We start from the raw sequence: 24697 nt of genomic DNA, 5'->3' as shown, positions 1-24697 counted from the left end.
GTGGAATAGAGGCCTCAGCACTCCCTGCAGTGTGATGTACTGCCTCCCCAATGGCAGGGGTATTGATGTTCTGCAGACTGTGGGGTTCTTCCTGCTGCTGAACTTCACTCGACTGACTCGGCTTGCTCCGTAAGAAGTATTGGTCGATGCGAGTCCCCTGCACTTGGGACATAATTGGCACATAATGTATTGACTACTATCAGGATGGAAGGACCATTTCACCCAGTATAAAAAAAAGTGTTTCTGAACAGGATTACCTACCCTACCTTTAAAGGGGACCTATTATGCCCCTTTTCACAAGATGTAAAATAAGTCTCTGATGTCCCCAGAGTGTGTATGTGAAGTTTTAGCTCAAAATACCCAACCGATCATTTTTTACAGCATGTTTAAATTGTCATTTGTTGGGGCTCAGAAAAACGCGCTGTTTTAGTGTGTGCCCTTTAAATGCAAATGAGCTGCTGCTGCCGGCACAGGGGCCGGAGCCTCACGAGCTCGCGCTCAGTCTCTCAGGACAATTTCATCTCACGGAATGATGATAATATCAGAAACTCTCAGTAACGGTGTTCATTTTGACCCGGAGTCGGACAATAATGCCAACAGAGTCAGAGTGCTGTATGGAGATGGAACAGGTATAGTTTAGTTTAACCCTCTGGGGACCAAAAACGCGCCCGCGCGTTTTGCTCGTTTTTTTTTTTTAGCAATGAAAATAAACACTAAATGCTCTGTTAATTTTGATCTTTCATTTTCGTGTAATACATCAATCGATCCTGTTCAGTTTCTATTTTTTTTCTGTATACTCACAATAAAAATAAAGTGTTTTGCTTTTTGACAAATAAAGAAAAATTAACATGATGCGATTTCTGCCTTCTCTCTGTCAGTAAACTCCTGTTTGAAACGCGTTCGAAAATGATCTATAACTCCGCGAAAATTCAGTCAAACAGGCAAACAGACCCACGGGCATAAAGCTTGAGATCGCATCTTTTAATTGAAGTCATTTATATAAAAAACAAATATTCTTAGTTTCTGTAATCTGTATACAAAGAGAGCGACTCCAGTCGAGCTCATTACGAGATGATTCACAGTAATTTGACCACTCCCCGGAGAGCGCGCGCTATTCAAATGCAAATTCCGAGAACCATTTCAGTCTGTGAAACGCCCACATCAGCTGTAAACAAAGCGCGTCGCGAGTGAGACATTAGCCTTTATGGAGAAAAGTTTCCACAGTGCTGATGGGGAGAAATATCTCCTGATAAGAGCAGCAGATCGCGCTGAGGAGTGAGGTAGGCTGTTTTCTTTTCTCAAGTGTGGAATAACGATAACGTTAGTGTAGGCCTATAAACCGCAAAAAGATGAATCGCATTTCTATAATATGACTCGCGTTTCTGTGAGATGAATGAAGGGTACATATTTGTAAAGACTGTTTAGCCTAAATATGAATCGCGTTTCTGTGAGATGAATGAAGGGTACATATTTGTAAAGAGTGTTTAGCCTAAATATGAATCGCGTGTCTGTGAGATGAATGAAGGGTACATATTTGTAAAGAGTGTTTAGCCTAAATATGAATCGCGTGTCTGTGTGTGAAAGAATAAACTGCTTTGCCATAGCCTACTGAGATGAGTAAAAATCGACTGAAATATGTTGAAATAAAATGTATTTGTATAAGCAACGTAAATTAACATTTATATGCCCTGATATTTCAATAAAACAACGTTAGTCAGGCGTTAGTCACACTATTTTTGTCAAAAATAAAGTCATAGACTAAGATGTTAGATGTTGCAATGTTGGCTATATTCAAACTAATGAATACATATGATAAAATGTAGGCCTATAATCTTTTTTTTTCTTTCTTTTTTTTTTTTACAAAGAAAGAGTACACTTGAAATATTGTTGAAATTGTAATTATTGTTGTAATTGTAACATTTTTAATAAAATAGCTAAACATATTTACAAGATAGATGTAAGCGAAATCTTAAATGGTCAATATAAGTATTCTTCTAAATACATTGTCCTTGCATTGTGGCTCAGTCAGTGTCACACCTGAATGAATGGCTAATTAGGCTATGCAGAGTCATTATGCAGAGTGGGTGGGACACTGTAATCTAAGGTGTAAACTACTCCTCCCCCTCGCATATTGGCTTTCCAAGCAAAACCTGTTTTACACCATTTAAATCAATGTATTTTTTTTTTGTGAACGATAAAGCAAGACTATTTTCACATAATTTTGAAGCCAGTACTCAAAGGTACAACATCAATTAGACAAAAGTCTTGTGGACACATATTTAATATGTGTTTTGTGGTCTTAATTCAGCCACTTTCATTTTTATTTTTTCCAATAACCACGCATAACCATTATTCTCTTAAAAATACAAACATCTACATACACGTTGCCCACATATTTGGGTAGCCCTGTTTGTGCTATATAGACTGATTTTACACCTTTGCCATTAACATGTTTATAAATAACTGAAAAAAGCACAAATTTCAAGGCATGTCAGAACATCTCAAGGGCTCCAAAAACACCTTGGTCCCCAGAGGGTTAATTACGGTTATAACGTATTTGTCATCTGCTTGTATGTATCCACTATTAATAGCCTAACGTTACAAGTCTGCTGTTTCGGACCAGGTCCGAATGATGGTCAAACATATACTGATGAGTTTAATAAAGTTTATTGTACATCACACAAAAGATGAAGCGTCAGTTTTACTCCAGAAAATCACCGTAAGAGCTGAGTAAACACAGTATAAGAAGTGCGTAAGTACGTTACATAAACGAATTTCGGTAGAGTTGAGGGAGCATTTTCTTTGAAAACAAAATAATTCCACCTCGTCTTCAGCGGCTGCCTCAGATTTCAGGAGTAAATAGAGAGAGAGAGCTATGTGGATTAATACATCCAGCCACACAACACCTACAACGCTTGGGAGACATTCTCGTCAGTGTGCAGCAATATGGCGGACGTGTACAACTCGCTGTGAACTCGATCAGGGCGGGTCTATGTTAGAACGGCAGTGTCTGTCAACACTCGTGGGCGGGGCCTGTGCTGTAGTGACGTCACTAAAGCCGCATTCTGAAAACAGGTCGTTGGGAGACACAGCTGATGATTTATGGGGATTAATAAAAAAGGAGTGAGTGGATTTTTATCACTATTGGGTGGTTGTGTACACACACTGCCAATGCCAACACACATTTATGTCCAAACAGCATGCAAAAGTGAATTTTGCATAATAGGTCCCCTTTAAGCAGAGCATCTTAGACTGGGATCAGACCTTTCATTGAATGTCTTCTCATAGTGGGAACGTCAGAGACCCGTGTTTGATTTCTGTCTTTTCTTTGTGCAGAAGTTTGAGTGAATGTTCAGTGTTTTTGATACTGACCTGGAAATCTTGTCTGTGCAAGACATAGTGATGAGCCGTTCTCCTTGAAGAACCCCGTCCCACGTCTGAACGGGACCCGCGCACTTCACCGGCAGTGTCCCTTCCCCGGATTCAATCTTTGTCCGTAAGTGGCTGTGGAACTTCTTCACCAAGTGTCTGTTGCTGTGCACTGTGGGAAAAAAGAGTGCTATAGGGTCAATGTTGGGATGCTCATTTTTAATGGCTTATATATATTCATTTATTAAAAAAACTGCAATTCACACATACAGTTTAACTTTTGTCAGAAAAGATCCACTGTTGAGGTCAAAATTTCAAATGTCTCTTAAAATATCTGATAATTTGACCTATTTTATGATAAGGCAAATTTAGTTCAGGTTGTAAAATGTCATGTGGTACAACTTCCCAAAAAATTTGAATATTTATGAATTGATATATTTGTGAGTGAAAAAAAGTACATTTTATTTCACTTTCCACATAAATGTAAAGAAGTGCATTTTAAAATTAAGCCATTTCTAAGATTTATGTGGATGCAAAACTTGTTATAATTCTTTTGAAACTTTGAGTTTATTAAATGTATAAAACATCTTTTTTCATCTATTACATGGGATGTCGTGACATTTGGAGTACTTTTGGAGGACAAAAGTGTCATTTTTGTAATAAATTGTTTACTTCATATGTTAAAATGTACAATGTAAAACAAACTTGAAAATTTGGGTGGATGGAAGGATGGATGGATGGATGGATGGATGGATGGATGAATGGATGGATGGATGGATGGATGGATGGATGGATGGATGGATGGATGGGTGGATGGAAGGATGGGTGGGTGGATGGAAGGATGGGTGGGTGGATGGATGGATGGGTGGATGGAAGGATGGATGAATGGATGGGTGGATGGAAGGATGGATGGATGATGGATGATGGATGGATGGATGATGGATGGGTGGATGGAAGGATGGATGGTGGATGGAAGGATGGATGGTGGATGGAAGGATGGATGGATGATGGATGGGTGGATGGAAGGATGGATGGATGATGGATGAATGGATGGGTGGATGGATGGGTGGATGGATGGATGATGGGTGGGTGGCTGGATGGATGATGGGTGGATGGATGGGTGGGTGGATGTATGGATGGATTGGGGGATGGATGGGTGGGTGGGTGGATGGATGGGTGGGTGGATGGATGGATGGGTGGATGGATGTATGGGTGGATGTATGGATGGATTGGGGGATGGATGGGTGGGTGGATGGATGGGTGGGTGGATGGATGGATGGGTGGATGGATGGATGGGTGGATGGATGTATGGGTGGATGTATGGATGGATTGGGGGATGGATGGGTGGGTGGATGGATGGGTGGGTGGATGGATGGATGGGTGGATGGATGTATGGGTGGATGTATGGATGGATTGGGGGATGGATGGATGGGTGGGTGGATGGATGGATTGGGGGATGGATGGATGGATGGATGGGTGGATGGATGGATGGATTGGGGGATGGATGGATGGGTGGATGGATGTATGGGTGGATGGATGGATGAATGGGTGGATGGGTGGATGGATGGATATTTGTTTAATGTCCCTAGAAGTTTCAAACGTCAGACATTAGTACAATGCCATCAAAATAAAGTGTTCAATTTGCACTAACATTCAAGGTGCAAAAAAACAAAACAAAAAAACATGTTGCTCCACATGAGATTTTTAGAGTAACCACAGGAAATCACATGAAACCTTGACACATGTGTAGCTTTTGGACACAAGAGAGCAGAAGAGATGATACAGACAAGCAGATAATCTTACAATCAGAGGTGATTTCGTACGGCGAGTTCACACGGGCGTCCCCGCAGGGCGAAGAGCTGATGTACATGTGGAAGAGGACATTCTCTCGCAGTCTCAAACAGGAGTCTTTGTGCCGTACGAAGATCGATTGTTCCCAGTCCTCTTTCCTTTTGCTTCAGAGTGATCACAGACCCCAGGCGGGAAGAAAGAAGAAAGAGGGGAGACATGAGAAACAACCACGTCTGAAAGTGTTCAGCGCTCACATTCCCGGCTAATAATGGGCCGAAGACACAAAGGAGACAAATATTGGCCTTGCCGCGACCAAGGCTAGTTCCGTCACTGTCACATTCCCCTCTCGCGCTGGCGCTATTACTCTGTCAGAACAAGGCGAATATAAATGGCCGAGAGAAACGGCGCGCTGCAATTCTTTAACCCAGATGATCTGTAGCTAGTCAGCTGTAGGGAGGACACTGCGTTTCCAGCAGAGCCGCCCCACTTTTACACATATCATCATAATTAGCATTAGCGCCTCACTGTGACATCTTACAAAAGACGTTTCGGAATAGTGCACGAGGTGAACTGTGCACAGGGAGCGCATTACACGCGCAAACATCCTCGTCTCTAATTGGCACCTAAGCTGTGCTAATTACACAAATGACCTGCGATGTCAAGGGTGGGAGTCGTGTTGCTCCAGATCTGTCTACTGAGGAACAAGCCGATGGCCGTTGTGCTATTTTATTTGCCGAACATAATGACTTATCTTCCAAACTAGACTCCAGACTCAGCCGAGCGGGCCCATTTAGCTGCAGATAATGCACTCTGGGAAGACGCGTATGCAAATATGACATTACAGGAGGCTTTTCTATGCTGCAATCTGCTACATCGAGGAAGACATTTAAAGTCTTCGCCGCCGCACAATGATTCCTCCAACGCCAGACCAGACTGAAATGATAATGCAGATTCTTTATGAACCACGAATTGAAATTTGAAAAGTTATTTTCTAGGTGTAAAATTGTGCTTCTGTGAGAAAATGTGTTGTTTGCTTAAAGCTCTAACTGGAGCTCAGGTTCAACAAGTGCAAAGCATTCTCGACAACCTCTCTAATCTGTTGATTAGCATAGAAAATAAGACTTTTTTCCTGTGAGAAAGCAAGCAAATGTCTTGTTTAGAATAATGCACTTACAAGACAATGGGATGAACAGTAAATCACTGTAGAATCCTTTCTGCCTCAGAGAAAAACAAAAAAGGTAATTGTGACCTTATATCTTAAGCCTTTATTTCTTGTCATTTTGACTTTATATTTCCCACTTGTGACTTAATGTCTCACAATTGCAACATTGTTTCTTGTAATTGCAACTTTACCGCAGTGCGACTTGTGTCGCAGTCATTTTATATCTCACAAATGTGAGTTTATAACTCACAATGACACTTTACATATATCATAATGCAACTTTAAATCTTACAATATTTTCTCGTAATCGCGACTTCACACCTCACAGAGTGACTTTTATTGCAATGTTACTTTATATCTCACGATTGTGACTTTGACAATACCACTTTATATGCCGCAATGCAAATTTATATTTTAAATGCGACTTCAAATCTAACAATCGTGACTTTTCTCCCCATAAATTGCAACCCTGTGTCTATATCTTTTTAACTTTAAATAAACAGGCTTAATTGACACATTGTCAAAAGTATAGCAACAGGACTTAAACATTATACATGTTTATTAAGCTCTATGTTAAGTAAAAAAAAGTATAAAAAAAAAGGAAAAATTTTCTTCCCTTATGGAAAAACAAGTACATTTTGGCATAAAAGACTATGAAACTAATATTGCATGTTATAGTTTAAATTTATATTAAATGCAATTATCTGAACCGTAGTGCTTTTTGACACTTATTTTACATGTAATTCCTAATTACTTATATTGTCTTTGAAATATGGTTAATAAATGTACTACTGAATGAGGATTTACGGTGACCTAAAAAAACACTTGAACGTCATTTCTATTAAAACTTGTATGTCAGGTATTTCAATACATTACACAAATGTAACGATAAAGTTGCAATAAAGTACATTTAAAATATATAATCTTTAAATATAATATCGAATATCACGCTACAGTTAAAATTAAAATCAATTACTTTACATGTTCTTTACTACACTGAACAAAATTATAAACGCAACACTTTTGTTTTTGCTTCCATTTTTCATGAGCTGAACTCAAAGATCTAAGACTTTTTCTATGTACACTGTCAAATATTGTTCACAAATCTGTCTACATCTGTGTTAGTGAGCACTTCTCCTTTGCCGAGATAATCCATCCAGCTCACAGGTGTGGCATATCAAGATGCTGATTAGACAGCATGATTATTGCACAGGTGTGCCTTAGGCTGGCCACAATAAAAGGCCACTCTAAAATGTGCAGTTTTACTGTATTGATATAAGTCATCTAAATGCGTGTCCTTTACCTGAGGTGTAACTCTAGTTGGGAGTACAGGAACCGCAGCAGGGCTCGTCTAGTCGTGATTTCGGCATGGCAGTCGTTGACCACCAGGCCCTGGTCACTGATATATTCTCCGTTAATGCATTTCGTGCCGGTTGATAGCGCCACCACCTGGGCCTGTCTTAGATCCACACCTGATGAGCACAAACACACAAACACATATAGTCATCATATTGCAGCCTAATAATATTGGATCTAACAGCAGACTTACTGTGAGTAAGTGTTGTCACAAATGTAACATGTGAAGAGCCATTAGCAGAGGTCATTTACATATACCTGTAGATGTCTTAAAGGGATAGTTCACCCAAAAACTATCAATGGCTACCATCAACAACTTCTTTAGTGTTCAACAGAAGAGAGAAACTCATACAGGTTTGGAACAACATGAGGGCGAGTAAATGATGACAGGATTTAAATTTTAGGGTGAACTATCCCCTTAAAGATACAGTAACCTAAAACCACTTGTTTAATTCTAAACATTTGACAATATTGTTCAGAAATAATTTTTTCCTAAATTAATACTTTTCCGCCAATGAAATGGGACTTCTTTTGTACGCGATGTCATGACACCCGCGGCCTCGGGGACATCCTAAAACGCTAACGTGGGATAATAATGTTCTAAGGCAGTGATATTAAAAGACCGATCCCAGTAAACACCTCTGTCTTATTAGTACATTACGTACGTTAAGCGTTTTCTTTATAACAGTTTCTATAGGAGGAAAATGCTTAATGTGTAATTAAACACCTTGTGTTCATATTCTGGGCTCATCTGCTTTATTAATATGGTGTTTACTGAGTTTACTCTTAATATCACTGTCTAAGTTAGAATATTATTAACCCATGTTAGCGTTTCAGAACGTCCCAGAGGCTGCGAGTGTCGTGACATCATCGCGTACAAAAGAAGTCCCATTTCATTGGCTACAAGGTGCCAACCAATAAAACGTCTTGCAAGTGCACAAGTTAGTTTTACATCTAATTTATCGCGAAAAAGGTTGCAAAAGTCAAGGTGTGAAGATTTGAAACTGCAGTGACAGATTTGAGAAGTTGTACTGCGAATGTGAATGTAAGATTAAATGCAAATATGTTCTACAAGTTTGTGTCTGTCACTGTATTTCTGAATGGCATTTTACACATTTGTGACTACTCGTCTGCAGCTTCAAATTCAGAATACAGGTTTGTGACTATTATCTGCGAGTGCAAATATCAACATTCAACTTTACATTTTTCTTTTTCAGGTTTTAGCGTTGGAGCTGTGAGTGTAAACTTTAGCGTATAAGTACGAATACCTATTGTTCAAGTTCTCAAATTTACATCTACATGCTCCCGAGTTTTGCTACTCTTTTACCCATACCTATAAGATTTCTAGCCACAGTTGCACACTTGCAATGCATTGGCCAAGCATTCACATCTGCATTTGCAAACTTGCATCGAGTGTTTCTGTCTTAAGGATCAGAGAGAAAACGCTCCAGATTTGATGCAAGAAAAGGACACGACTGTTTAAAACACAACTATAAATTCTGCTGTAGTCCACAGTAAAAGCTGTTCTTTTGCTGATGTTCTCTACACAAAGAATGAGTAACTGGTCATCAGTGTACAAAGCTTTCCTGTGACATTTTCATCAGCCACAGCGAGACGAAACCCACAACCCCGGCACAAAGCGTGTCCACCTGCCACGTCCGGCTGTACCTGTCCCACAGCTGCGCGACCCGATACGGAGGATTTCTGCACTGAGAACAGCTCAAGCGTGTGAGCCGATGTCTCAGCATGCTTAACCATAAAGCTCTGTGTGCTGGAAAAAAATATATCTCCCCATCGCTTCAAAAATGTAGTGTTCAGTGCCTCATGCAGACCTGCAGGCTAGAGGCAACATATGAGCTTTTATCAGTCGGGACCCAGACGGAATTGCACACCGTGGCCCGGCCGCCACCAGCCTGGCAATAACAATAATAAAAACTAATATTGAGGTGGGGTTAAAGGCATAGCCTTTGAAATCCATTCTTCCACCTTTCGCTGCCTGCTGAACCGAGAGAGTGTGAGAGAGGAGAGGCCGTGGGAAGAGGAGAAATAGATGAAACGCAGGCCAGAAGAAAAGAGAGACTGGGTCCAAATGAGTCATAACTGCAGATCGAAGCGGTCAATAGCTCATTTTTTTCATACTAGTTAATATATCAGGGTTATGGGACATTCTAACTGTGAAAAACTACATGTATCCAGATAAACTGAGTTTAAAAGGTTAGTTCACTAAGAAATTAAACTTATTCTCAACCTCATGTATGATTTATTTTATTCTGGAGAACAAAAAGAGTCTAGCAGTCATGTGGTGCAACCATTAAAATAAAAAGCAAGAACATGTTTTCTTAAACTGTGAATACATGTGAGTGTACATCTCTTTTTTTTCTTTTTTGAAATAAAAAAGGGCATATTATCTGTTATTTTAAGAGACTTGTTGACCTTAACACAAAAGTTATGAAAGTATGTTTGTTTCTGCATGCAAATTATGAAATTGATGAAATGTGTGTATATATATATAAATTAAGAAAATGTGTGTATACACACACACACACAAACAAACAAATATATACAAAGAAACCAATAATTGTATTCAGCAAGGACAAATTAAATTAAATTAAATTAGAGGACATTTATAATGTTTCAAGAGATTATCTGAACTGTTTATTCATCAAATAACCCGTTTTTTTTTTTTTTTTTATCAAGGTTTTTACAAAAAAAATGAAGCAACACACAATGATGCTGAAAATTCAGCTTTGCATATGATACATATGCAATATATATATATATTGTGGCGGACTACCATCGTTCCGACATCAGTCGCCCCAACACACACAGAGCAGCTGACCAGCAATCAACACACACCCCTGACAGCTATCTCCCTTCATCCCGACATCAGTCGCCCCAAGCAACACACACACAGCAGCTGACCAGCAATCAACACACACACCTGACGGCCATCGGCCAACTCATCACTGGGGCCATATAAACACCAGTGAAGAAAGGCCGGTGGAGTTTTTGCTCAGACATTCATTAACGTCTGTTTACCGTTTTCTCTTACAGAGAAGGAACTTTGATAGAACTCTCTGCTGGTCAAGCTAACTCCCTGCTGTCTGGCTGAAGTTTGCAGTCTTCACTCCACTTTCTCCAGCACTCTCACAACAGAAGCACAAGAGCACCAATACACCTTCAATCCTCACTGTTGCACAAGAAATAAAGCGCACCCTCTGGGTTTAACAACTTTTTTTCTCTCCTTTTTTCCCCAAGCCCGGCTACTATATTATTACATGGCTTGGTTGAATTCTGATGTAGAATGCGGTCTGTTATTTCTTGATAACAGACCGTTGCCATGAAAAACAGAGCGTTGCTATGGACGCAGGATTCTAACCGTAGAGACGGAACAGACTATTTTCTTTAGCGGAAGCAATGCAATTGTTTTTAAATCAATAAACTCCTCTTTAAATCAATATTTTGTGTCAAATGATTGAATTATTTGGTAGGTAGCCATGTAATAAGCGGGATAATGTAGAGCGAGGCGGTTGTTATAGCGAATACAACCCCTTCAGGCTGATTCAAGTCCTGATCAGCCTGTCGGGGTTGTATTCGCTATAACAATAAATAACACACAGGATATTTATTACAAAAGATGTGCATTGTCATTTTTATAGAAGAGGGTATTATTAACATTCTTCAAAATATGAAATTTTCTTTTGTGTGAACCTTCTAACATATTCCTAATAAATCAAGCATTACAGCATATTTTTGACAGTCCCGACAGCATTACTGTTGCATGTGACAAGCATTGAGGGAAAAGAGATTCCTGGAACTCCAGGGAAAATAAATCCTCGAGGAAAACAGTGCAGCCGTCCAGCAATAAACCATTACAATGAGTTATGTTCTACTGTTCGCACACTATTAGATGAACTCAACCTTTCCATCCATCAAAGACCGACCCAAACGTCCCAAATGTTCCTCTGAAGGCTAAAGCCAGAAGTCTTCTCCTGCCTTACCTGATCTATCCCAGCATGCATTGGTACAGAGCACAGCAGGGTCCCAGCATGCCCAGGTTTTGTGTTCAGGCATCTTTATTCAACAATCCCCAACAGCAAAAACACTTTCTAGAAAAAAAATGAAAGTTAAAAGGCCCAAAGCACCACACCCTCCAAGTCTGTTCTCTCCATGCTGTTCCATTTAATGATAGTTTAGATCAATCTGGTGATGGCAGAGAGAAATAAAAGAGAGTGTGTAGTAATTTCTCTCTGTACCGGCATGAAATTGTTGTAAAGGCTCTTCTCTCGGTGTGTGGGGGTGGAAAGGCCTGTGGGCACTGCTGCTTTTAGAAGAGCAATAATCATCAACATCTCTGAGAAAGCACATTGTGCCAGTGAAGTGGGTACAAAGGCAAACAGCCTGGATGTGAACATGACTGGCGCTCTCTTTACCCTTCAGTAGACCGCTGTGTGAAGAAGAGGAAAGAGAACGGCACAGTATCAAAGGCAGGTGTGCCGAAAGACATGCACTATACTGGGAACAACTCACCTTATTGTCAAAAAATCTGAATTTGCTGAAAAAGTTTTAGATTTAACCCTATAAGGGGTGATATGAAATAATAGTCCCTTTTAAATGGAACAGTTTATTGATTCTTTAGACAAAATATACATACAATTTGTTTTGTTGAGAATTATATTTGATACATCAGTCTTTTATGGCGTACATAGAATAAAGCAATAAGCCTTGATTTACATTGAATTTTATTTGAACAGCTAAGAGGCGTTGTAGGCACAATGCAGAGCGGAGGGCCTAAACCCCCTTAGCCGTTCTAAATTCACTGTAAATCATGGCTTTACCGCGCTTATTACTTTTATAAAACGGTTGTTCCACATACTTGGCAAGGTTACTTAAGCCCCTTTCACACAGAGATTCCGGAAAATACACGGATAAAGTGACCCGGGTTCGTTTGATTTTGGTTCATTCACACTGCCAGTGATTTTCCCGAATCAGAGAGTGTGCTCACACACAACCCGTAAAGACACGTGACATCGATGTGACTTGTAATGTTTTAGCAGCGTCTTAAGTTTGCTTATGACCACGCTTGTGCATTTTCTTCTCTGATTCGATCATAATCTTGCGCATTACGAACCGTTTCACTCGCTGGTGAACGATCCCGGCTTCAGCGTCATCACTACGACACGGCATTATTACGGCTTTTGTTCACACAGCGTGTGTTCTGGGACTGAACACGGCAATGTTACTAGGTCCCCAACCCGGCATCGATCCCGGGATCAATCCCGGGTCGTGTTTGCGTTCACACAGAAGGCGCTCTGGCAATTTCCCGGCAATTTGCCGGGATCATCGCGCTGTGTGAAAGGGGCTATATACACACAGACACAAAAATGTAATGCAATTGCACTTTGGTAATGGAGTTCTTCAGAAGCCAAAGCCACATTATAATATTAGCCTGACAAGCCAGACCCACATCAAGATGTTAGGTCTGGGAACACACCATTGGCAGGGCTCAATCCGACGGGTGGGATAAACGGTTGTCTTTCAAGTTTCCCTCTGCACACTATAGGACAGCGCTACACAACCAACCGCCAGCGGAGCTAGTTGATAGATTAAACCGGATATGGCAAAACGCCGAACACATCTTCCTTTTTTAAGAATGACTTCAGTGCCGTTCTTTGTTCTTTTCTGGTTGCAGGTTCATATCAACAAAGAACAAGAATTATAGTATCACAGAGACAAAAGGACAAGTTTGTGAGATGTAGGGTACAGTACTGTAAACATAGGGGTACAAGGAGGAGGAAGAACAAAAAAAAAAATTTGCAAAAGAGCAAAGCAGAGTAGTAATTTCTGATCAGTTTTGAGCTACTATGATAGAACATGTTTTCGTTCATCAAAAGACGATGACGGAAAAATATAAAATTTGTTTTGAGATTAAAAATGTACTTCTCCCTGAGAACTATATGTTTTGAACAATGTGTTTTCTATTTTTTGGTGTATTGTTTACTGACTGCTTGATAGTGTATGTCATTTTGATCACTTTATGATTTGAGAGCAGTGTTTGATTTTGAACTGTTTTGAGGCGAAGGAGTCAGAGGTTTTGTAAATAGTGCTTGGAGATGAGGTTTTGTGTGAAAATGGAGCAAGGTTTCAGAAATTGTGTTTTAGCTAATGAGAAAACCGTAAAGTGAGATTAAATACATAAAGTGTGTAATTTAATTATTGCAATTTTAATTGTAATATTAAGTTTGCATTTCACTGTTTGTATTCATTTTGAGGACACCTGAATCTGTTTTTGTGCAAATGAGATGAGTAAACGCATGTCCACATTTAGTCTAGAACTACAATATCTATGTTTACACGGTGCACACAACGCCTCTGCACCTTTACTGGTGATTGCTCTGAACATGGAGACAGGAGAGCTGTCAGTCAATAAGTGGGAAAACAAAGTAAATTGAGTTACTTATTTGAAAAAGTAACTCAGATTTATTATTTATTCATTTAAAAGTGATGCATTACTTGTTACTTGGGAAAAGTAATCCGATTACGTAAGTAATACTGATGTAATGGCTTCAAACGCGGCTTAACTATGCAATCTGTGATAATATGGATCTCACACTCGAGGAGGAAAAACAGCTCAGTTTTATTCAGAAGCCCAAATGGAGTAAAAATATGCTATTTGGAGCAGATGTTGTTATTTATTTGGCCAAAAGTAAGATGAAATTCTGATGTTTGTAATGTAAATCAGTGAGATAACAGTAGATAAAAAGCATTTAAATATCAGTTGTCACTATTTCTCCCAATAGTATTATTCTCTAATAACTATATACTATTACTCTTAGTAAGATGATATTTAAATGCTTGGTTTTATGATCAAACATACAATGCAAAGCAATACAATGATGATTGAGAGATGAACAAATAAATGTTCCTCAAATGCCTGATAGATCATATTTGTTATGTTTTAACCATTTTTTTTTTTAAAGAAAGAAAAGTAATGTACATCAATGAGATTTTATATATTGTATATTTTGTTTATATATTGTAATACATTCATTGATATAGTATACAATTGATTTTATAAACATTCTACACACTACAAAAATACAATTGTAAACTTTATCTATGAAAAAGCAACAAGAAATGTTCTAATAATCTTAATTAATGTTCTAAGGCCTCTAACCTTCACCAAATTGCACCCGATTCATAAAAAGTGTCATATCCAGTGATAATCAGCGAGTGGAAAGCGAGGACTCCACTGAAGACACTCTTCATCAGCTCATGGGTCACTCTAGTGGAGGTCTGTCAGGGGAAGCCCATGTGCTGATATGAGCTTAATAAGCATCATTAACCCCACATTTTCTAAATGAGTTTTGTTTCGCACAACAAGGAAAGAAAGAATGCAGTTCATCAGCTTCTTTATGAGGCCATCAAATCATAAGGAATCATTAGATGGGTTTTTATGCGTACTCTGCTTTGGGAGGTCTAACTACCATATTGGATTGGATGGGCACAGTATATTTTGGTTAAAAAAGCCATTATTACTGAAAATTGATGAATTTGCATTAAACGTATCTTCTTCAGGGGTAAAGCAAATGGCCGAGGTCATCATCTACCGAGTCATTTACATGCCATTAGGAATAAAGAGGCTCACGAATTGATCCTTTACAAGTTGGTCTTGCATGTTAAAATGTTTGAATACCAAATGAGGTCAAAATGGTGTTCATCATCACCATTTAACAAATTCCAGAGATAATTCCCACCGCAAGGAAACCTTTGAGCAAATACGGCACGCTTATATAAAATGATATGATTAGAGAACAAGCTTTATCTACAAAAACAGACTAAATAAATTGTATTATCACTGTTAAATATTGAATCTGACTTGCTGACAAACATTGTTAAATGTAATAGTTCCAAATTTGTTGACTGCATTTCCGTATTATACCACCACGTTTCCTCTGAATGATGAAGTTTGAAATTATCGGAGCATCAAGGCTAGCATAAGTTCACATTCGACACTGCATTTGCATGAATATCTAGGAAAATCACTGCGATTTGTGAAACTGGCGAATGCTGAATGGGGAATAAAATGCAATTTTGTCGTGATGCCACATAACAAGAAAACTTTCCAGACCCTTTTTCCAGCATAGAAATCAGTCTTTCCACTTCTGAATTGCTCTAAACACAATCATCTGTTCTCCAAATGTGGAAGCAGACATGATTGGTTCCCTTCACCAGCCTAACTGTGCATCTGATGTTCAAAACCCAGTCTCCCAGCATCCGTACTGTGCCTGGCTGAAATACGATTACGCACCATCTGATTCAAGCGGTGTCTGTTTCTTTTACGTTACCAGATGAAATAATCCAATAAGAGTCTTGTGAGAAGCACTCTCGCTCAGGTTATGACTCCCTCTGCGAAAGTCCCGCGGTTCAAAGTTGGACCCGCATTAATATTCCACCGGTGCCCGTGCCAGTCTAAAAGATTCAATAGATGCTCAAAGAGCAGTGAACAGAACCCCTAGTGTTTCTGTCAAGTTTGCGTGTCTGCTCGCCTGCCACAAATTCTTGGGCACCGACGTCTGGATCTTTGAAGATAACAGTCTTAATAAACATGCTCTGCAATTACTGTGAGGCAGACGGAGCTGAGAGAAGGAGAGAAAGAGAGAGACAGAGCAGCGAGGACAGGGATTAGGTCAGATCTCACTGAAGTCTAAATTGATGAGCTGTGGTCTTCAAAAGAAAAACTTGATACTGATCCTGCAATGACTCCTGAAAGCCTGCAGCTGTGTCTTACACAAACACATTGAAACGTCGCGCCAACCTTTCACTGCTAGTCAACGAAGCTGTTTTAACTCATCATGGGATATATACTGTGTATACTAGCAACGATAAACCATTAACCATAAATATTAAATCGCTCCGGTTTCTACAATTCTCAGGGTCTGACATTAACACCCGCCAACCGCCAAAAGAGGGTGTATTTCAATTGTACTAAATTAAAAGGCGTCTGAAATAATAAACTAAGTGCAATGCAGTGTTGTCAAAAATATAGATTTTTCGATACATATTGATATACTGAAATATATGAAACACTTTCCAATACTCATTTTCCGCAGAATAGATACAGGATACCAGCCGTTCTTTCTCTCTCTCTCTCTCTCATCTCTCCGTCAGTGAGTTACACACAAACCCGCCTCCACTCACTCACTCGTTTCATTTGCTCTGGATGAATATTGTTGCTTTTACAAGGCTTGAATTTCAACGTGGGATTGCACGTATTGCACATAATTTTACTCATTCCCGCAAATTTCGTGCTCACACACAAAGTGCGGCACATAAAGCCACCTCTCAGCACTAAATTGAGTTCTTTTTCACTGCTAATTGCGGTTAAACAGTCAAATACACACACAATAATGTCAAAATGCTGGTCTTGGCGAGTATATTCACATAAACAAGTTATGTTATAAATGAACGTAAACAGTTGAGAAAGAAAATGCACGTGTAACAGTATAATGGGTCTTAAAGTGACAGCAGCCTAATATTCCTGCTGACAAATTATGAGATAATATAAAAAAAAATATCTAGGCCTATATGGAAGTTTTTCCCCATGGTATTGATGTCCAAATTGTGGCCAGTGAAAATGCTGAGTGGCTAGTAACTTTGGAAAACCACTATCCACAGTGACTGGTGAGCAAAAAGTAATGTAATTACTTAATGTAATTAAAAAGTAATTAATGTCAAACCCTGATCGTGATTAATGGCAAGAACTTTATACCACTTGTAATCATAAATACATTTTCACACAGATTATCCATATGAAAGTGGAAACCACATAAAAACAGTGTTTTAAATATTTGATATTTGTATAATGGCATCTTTTTTACTAAGCACTTTGAATGAAGGCCAGTTTCACTGATACTAATATTGATACGGATGCCTCTAAAAATAAGGTAAAATTAGTAATTATAGCAATTCAATATTACCGTACTAAAGCCAGGCCTAAACTGTTAATTGGTATATTGTTTTATTGATTATTTATTACCAATTACAGAACTTTTACTCAAAAAAAAAAAAACAGCAAGCATTAATAGCAGAAATTAATGTGTTATTTTCCCCACTCCTACTATATATTAAACATTGGCAACTTGTCCCACACCATCAGTTATATGGACTGAATCATTGTGAACACCCCAGTGAGCACCTACAACAACACACTAGCAACAACCTAAAAATGCCTTTTCAACAAACACATTGCAACACACCAATAACCACGTCTTGTGTTGTAGCTTTGCATACGCAAGCAAACATTTTCTTCAGAGAATGTAAAATTCTAAAGTTAAAATCTAAAATGAAAGCTGTCAGTGTCCATATGAAAGTGCAAAAAAAGAGGACTGTTTATAAACAGGTTTCCCAAACACTTTCCCCCAGTCTGCTATTGGTCAGACTACACACACACCGAACCTATGCCATTGGTTGAGCTGTTGCTATCGTCGAGCTGATTGGATGCTTAAACTAATAACAATGTTTTGATAGTGCCACAGCACTTGCACCTTAATGCATGACTTATAGTTGATGCAGAATATAAATCTGGGATGAGGGAAAGTATTTTAACCTATTATATCATACACACATCACCTTTAATATTGTTCTAAACCAACAACAACAACAACCCAAGACCTGCATTGCCTGTAAATCATTTAGTCTATTCTTTGACTGCTCTTTGAATACTTTTTCTGATATATGTGCATCTTTGTCTGTTGATTTTTCACAGGTGATAAAGTACTAAATATTTCATACAGAGCTCCACACTCAGAGGATACACAGAGACTTAGAGGTGCTTTCTTTCCCCTTATTGAACTTCTTAAATAATTCACAGGCCGACTGAAATGATGCCATACCTCTGGTCATGACGATGCCCGCTAGGCCTTTGTGACGCGCGTGCAGAAGTGAGGAGCAGCCGGCCAGCTCTGTGTATTTCTCTCGCACCAGGTGGAATATTGCATCAGCAAACTCCTGCAATACACAACAGGTTCTTGGTAAGTTTGATTCCTTATTAAAAAACATGTTCATAAGGATGATATTTGGGTGTTCATGTAGCATACTGCACTGCACAGTACTGAAAACATTTAGTAGTATCTTGTTTTTAATGTGCAAACATCAATTTTCAAGATTATCTCCAGTTTATCTAAACTGAAAAGTAAATGCATTTGTAAAAATGATTATTTCCATGAAAAAAAAAAAAAAAATCTATATCTGAAAAACAATTTAAATTGCACAAAAAAACTAAACTACAGAATTTAAATTCCTTCGTATTTTCAAAGTATATTTTATACATCAAAAATCTATATGTAATAAAAAAAGATGTCTAAATATTGTAATGTACTGCTAAGTATTAATACAATTAAATGTTAATATCTGACCATATTATTTGATACGGCAATGTTACTGCTACAACATTTTGATTAGAGATAACTTATAATAGAGATGTTAACGGGCCATAAATCATATATATATGAAGCATATTTAATTGCAAAACAATTAAATTCAGCGAATAGATTTGCTATTCCATGATCACACAATGACTTTGCCCGTAGCATTTTTTTCCTCCCATCACACCAACACGGTGACCCAATTAATTTGTGTCAAAACATCGGCCATCAATAGAGTAATTGGAAGGCGAAGAGACCACGGGCGCGCTCATAGTCAGACGTTTATCTGAGACACTTTCGCTAATGGAACAGCGTGATTAGTTTGGTGGCGTCTCAAATGGACCATCTGTCCATCGCTCCGAGCTCAGGGTTGATGCCGCCAGGCTGAAAAATAACCTGGACCCTGTGTTTGCATTCAACAGACGGGCTTCGGCCCAATCCTGCCCTGTACAGCTGTTCCCGAACCTGTGCGTTCAGACTTTTCATCTAGTCCACAACTGATGCTATTATGTTGCTGTGGCAATTAGTGGCTTATGGAGGCAAACACATTTTAATACAGTACATACACACACAGATGCACCTCTTTACTGAGGATGTTCACAGTATGTAGCGCTGATGAACTGATTGAAACACAACAGGAATGTGCCTGCTTGCGGACCCTTTACAGGGCTTGAATGACTACTGTCATGACAACTCTCGAAGTGTTAGGCATGGTAATGGATATGACAGTGTTGATATGTTTTGGCGGAATAGATCTACTTTGCTGCTACTGCAGAGTACGGGATTTGCTACTGCCAATACACACATGACACAGTGCTGTGAGCAAGACATGCTGCAGCTGTTGTACAATACAGCGTACATGAATTACCCGTAGCAGATCTATACAGGTGGAGCTGGGGAAGGTGGAGGGTTTCTGAAAGAGCGCTGCACTGCTATAGCAAATGCTGACCGAGTATTTAAAGGTTGAGAAGCGATCTCATTGGCTACTGGTACAGCAGGAACCAATCAGCTGTGCCCTAAAGAGAATGATGTGATTGCACGCAGATATCAGCCTGCGCAATCTAGAGTTTCATGACAGAACTTTATAAATATACATTAAAATTAAAACTTTACAAATATACATGCTATTTTTATATGCATTTATATGTAAATAGACACTGATACACATCAATGCATGGCCAACTGTATTTTAATTATGAAATCTGTATTTTATGATTTCAAGCAAACAAATCCGTAAACTCTCGAATGTATCTTAAGTTTGTATAAAATGTAATGTATAAGTTCACATTTAAATTATAGATGTAAATAGTTTTTTTGCTTTAGAAACAGTCCATTGTGGTATTATATATATATATATATAATGTTGCTGCACGCATTTTATTTGATGGGAACAACTACTCTGTGGTTCTGAGGAGAGTCTGTTTACAGTTCACAAGATGTCATTAAAATATTATTTAAAATATACTTCCTTTGTGTTGTTTAATTTAATTAGGTGATTTAAAAACGCAATTCTACGTTTAAATATTGACAATTACAAGCTTGGGGGAAAATGCAATTAATTGCGATTAATCACAGCAAATTGTGCGATTAATTCGTTTTTTTTTGGGGATTCCCAGCCCTAATATATATATATATGTGTGTATGCTACATGAAAACTAATTAGATTACACTGAAAAACAGCATATATTGCCCTACAAATGCAAAACACAGTAATACCAACACCAGACCTGATGAAAAAAAAAAATTGGTTTTATATTCATTTTCATACTCCATTTGTGGAATTAAATGATTAAAGGTGATATGTGTAATGTTTTTATGTTCAAATATTTCTATCTCAGTTTAATGTTCGGTGACAACTGTAAAAAAAACAATACCAATGTATTTCAGTTGTATGCAGCAACCAAACTCTCTGGAAATGTGCCATACTGTATCACCTAATCATATGAACAAAATTATGGTGTCATCATTACTGTGGTTCGCTAGCTAGCAGTAACACACAGTAAAGTGCTCCTTTAGCTTGAGCTTGCCAAGCCGGCAGACATATTTAAATGCCTCTCAGTGGTAATTAAACACTAATCCCAATGTCACCTTAATAAAACATCTTTTATTGGTGACATTAAAAGGATTAAGAGGGATGCCCAACATTTCCACACCTCAAAGACAGAGGCGTGAGCTATCGTTGGACTGACGCCCGAGTTCATTGCCTTCATGATCCAACATTCACCTCTCGTGAGAAGGAATTAGGGCCGAATGGAAAAACAGCTACATTTTTACATTTCCTGCAAATCGTGCTGCCGTTATACTGGCGTCAACTGAGTGGTTACCAGGGTGTTGCTATGTAGTTTCTTAGGACTAGTTTCTTATCGATCGCGTCTGTAGTAATGGGACAAAGTTTAATACTACTTTAATAACAAAGAGAACACAACCCTCAGCACTGGCAATTTCATGGGAATTAAGTGGTTTGTCTTTTGTTTGCTACATGCCAACAGCACATTATAAGCTTTTAAATTTCACATACTTGTCTCAACTTGAACCATTAATGGCAATCAAACTCTTTGATTCCTTTTGAAGATATGCCACAATAATTAAGTCTTTTGCATAAATCTGTATTCACAAATCTGAAGGGGGGAAAAAAGGGAAATCTCTTGCAGGTAATGGACTGAAATTAGTTATCAAAGGCAGAAATAAACTATTTAGAGCACTCAAAAAGGGACTCTAATACCTTGAAAGTGTCCATGAAAAGGAAGGAAAAAAATCAAACGCAGAAAAATTGTGATTTAGTCTCTGGCACATTGCTAGAGAATTTGTGTTGAATGTTAATCAGGCAAAGAATAAGACGGCTCTGTCAAATCAGAGAAAAATTGCAATCCAACTCCTTTCAGTTTGCGAGGTGTGGATCATGTGACAAGACAAAAACAGCATCTTGTGATGTGCGGAGGTTCGTTCTGTCGTCTAGGAAGAACAAACAATAATAAAATGCATCACAATATGACACACTGCATTACTGCTATATTTAGCTTTACCATGGTGTTCCACCTCTTGTAACTGCAGTAATCCTTGCATTATAACTCAACCTGTGAGGTTTCTATGCTCTTGTACAGTATTATGCAAAATAATAACACAAAATTATAGAATATCGAGGTCCCTAAACATTAACTGCAAATAATTTCACACCTATCAAGTATTTTTTTGCCTAAACCTCACACTTCAGTTTTGAAGCAGATAAACGTATTACTTCAAAACGGTTGAAAATCGGCAGATACATGAGCTTAGGTTAAAGGTGTAGTTATAATTAGCAAGGTTATATTACAAATAATACATCAATGGCACAACATTTTATCAGGTTTCATTACTCTCTTTCCAGAAGTCGTGTTTCCAATGTAGAATGTCAGTAGCACTGCTGCCGTCATCTCCCCTCAGAAGTCAATATTGTGCCAGGAACACAAATGTCAACAGGGAAATTTTCTCGACTGATCCCTGACCCAGAAGTCTGTCCCTTGAGGGCGTCTTGCTGACAAAAGGGTCCTGGCAATGCATGCTTTTCTCTGCAGGGAAATGGACTAGAGAATTCGACTGCCTGCTTTCCGACTCAGGTGAGCAGACAGCAAGAGCGTTGGGATTTTGCTCTACCACAGTATGAGAACTTGTCAAGACGTGTTTAGCGACTGACTTTACTTGCTAAAAATTCTTGATGACCTTTGTTTTTTTTACAAAAGGTAAAATCCCCAAATATCATAGTGATTAAATGATGATTTAAAGGGTTAGTTCACTCAGAAATGAAATTTATCCCATAATTTACTCACCCTCCAGCCATCCTAGGCTTTCTTCTTTCAGCCAAAAACAATCAGAGTTATATTAAAAAAATATATCCTGGCTCTTCCAAGCTTTATAATGGGAGTGAATTGTAACTGAGATTTTGAAGTCCAAAAAAGTCCATCCATCCATCCATAAAAGCAATCCATACGGCTCCAGGGGGTTAACGAAGGACTTCAAAATTGAAGTGAGAAAAATATCCATAAATATAACTTTATAAACTGTAGTTTCCGGTTCACGAGTTCCAGCGTATGACGTAGGATGTAGGAGTAGAGTAAGCTTAGCTGAGAGTAGACGCCTCTCCGGTTAACTCAAACTAACAGGGCTGGGCAACAAACTCAAGCTCCTCCCACATTTCTCTTTAAAAATTCTCGTTTTAGACTTCTAATTTGTGGCCGGTTCATTAATTTAGCTCTATCCTCTGGGCTTCCACGTTCGTCAATACGTCATGTGTCAGGTCAGATGTCACTCTTCGCCGGAATTCAACTCATGTACAGAAGCCAGTGATTTTAGTTTATAAAATTATAAATATTTGTTTTTTTTTACAAAAAAACGCATCGCTTCAGAAGGCCTTTATTAACACACTGGAGTCTTATGGATTACTTTTATGATGGATGGATGGACTTTTTTGGGCTTCAAAATCTCATTTACTATTCACTCCCATTATAAAACTTGGAAGAGCCAGGATATTATTTAATATAACTCTGACTGTGTTTGGCTGAATGAAGGATGGCTTGAATTAAGGGATAATTTTATTTTTTGAGTGAACTAACCCTTTAATGCATTTCATAAAATGCAGATTCAGTGAGGACCAATTCATAGGCACAAGTTCCATACGATTATGTGCAGCTATAAAAAGACAACACCAACAGTTATTGAAAAATGAAGCAATTTTACATAATTATGAAATTAGCCCTTTATATCATTATGTTTTTATTGTACACACCAAGCCAATAACTCTCAACATCTTTCAAACTCTAGTTAACACTCCCACAATTAACGACTTCCACCGCATGACGTGAGAATCATATATTTCCTTGCAGGACGAGACGACTCTGTGCTTTACAATCTCCAGCTTGAGAGAATCCAATCATATGACGGCGCGTAAGGGCCATCTCTCGAGAACCCCCCACCCCACCCCCGGCTTATCAGGGCCCAACAGAGCAGCCGTGCCTGCAAAGAAATGGGGCCATGTCTTCTATTTCTTTATAGAGGTATTTAACAATTCATTCACCAAGTTTAATAGTGTCTTTCCATGGTTATATCATCCTCCGCCCTGCTGCCCAGGGTGGGTTCTTTGAAAATCAATATCTGTTGGAAGCCTGCCTCAGGAGCTTTGGAAAATCTCAAAGTGGCAGATACCCACAGTGCCACACATTTCACTCCTCTTTGTTCTCCGTTACCCATGCTATTAAACTCTCAGGTTCCATTTCTCGCCTTGGCTTTACAAGGAAGCCCACACTTTCATTTCTGTTTGCATTGTTTTACAGTTTGTTTTTCTTTCTTTCCACGCGAACAAAAAGGAGAAGTGGGAAAAGTGCTGACGGAGCCCCCGCCCTTCCAAAGTGAACTGTGTACCGCTTTGTGATGTCGCCTCAAACTGTGTCCAACCTTTTAGTGTGCAGAAGGTCCAGATGGCCCTGCAGCCTGCAAGACAGATTTTCAGCCGGCCACGCTTTCTGCTCTATCAGCGGGGAGCTGTCAGTCAGATCAGCCTGGCTGGGCCACCAGTGCTGTTAAAAACAATGCCTTTTCATCTATCAGTTGTAAGACTCCCTAC

General features: G+C 38.8%; 1 protein-coding gene across 2 annotated transcripts in view; it reads right to left on the bottom strand.

Annotated features, from left to right (window-relative positions):
* Nucleotides 1-24697, bottom strand: part of adarb2 (adenosine deaminase RNA specific B2 (inactive)) — a gene marked incomplete at its 3' end in the record, with an annotated part of 189761 nt that overhangs the window by 19369 nt on the left and 145695 nt on the right. Inside the window, exons 4-7 of one of the 2 annotated variants that reach the window (XM_084398883.1) lie at nt 18574-18688; nt 7626-7794; nt 5173-5324; nt 3373-3541 (exon numbers count right to left, since the gene is read on the bottom strand). In XM_084398883.1, coding sequence (XP_084255009.1) covers nt 3373-3541; nt 5173-5324; nt 7626-7794; nt 18574-18688 — 605 coding nt within the window. Of the gene's footprint in view, nt 1-3372; nt 3560-5172; nt 5325-7625; nt 7795-18573; nt 18689-24697 lie in introns of both variants that reach the window. The other variant, XM_084398882.1, reaches the window with a different exon arrangement.

This window comes from Rutilus rutilus (assembly GCF_951802725.1).
Source record: "Rutilus rutilus genome assembly, chromosome: 24".
Lineage (NCBI taxonomy): Eukaryota > Metazoa > Chordata > Actinopteri > Cypriniformes > Leuciscidae > Rutilus > Rutilus rutilus.
This window is presented reverse-complemented; position numbering and strand designations above follow the sequence as displayed.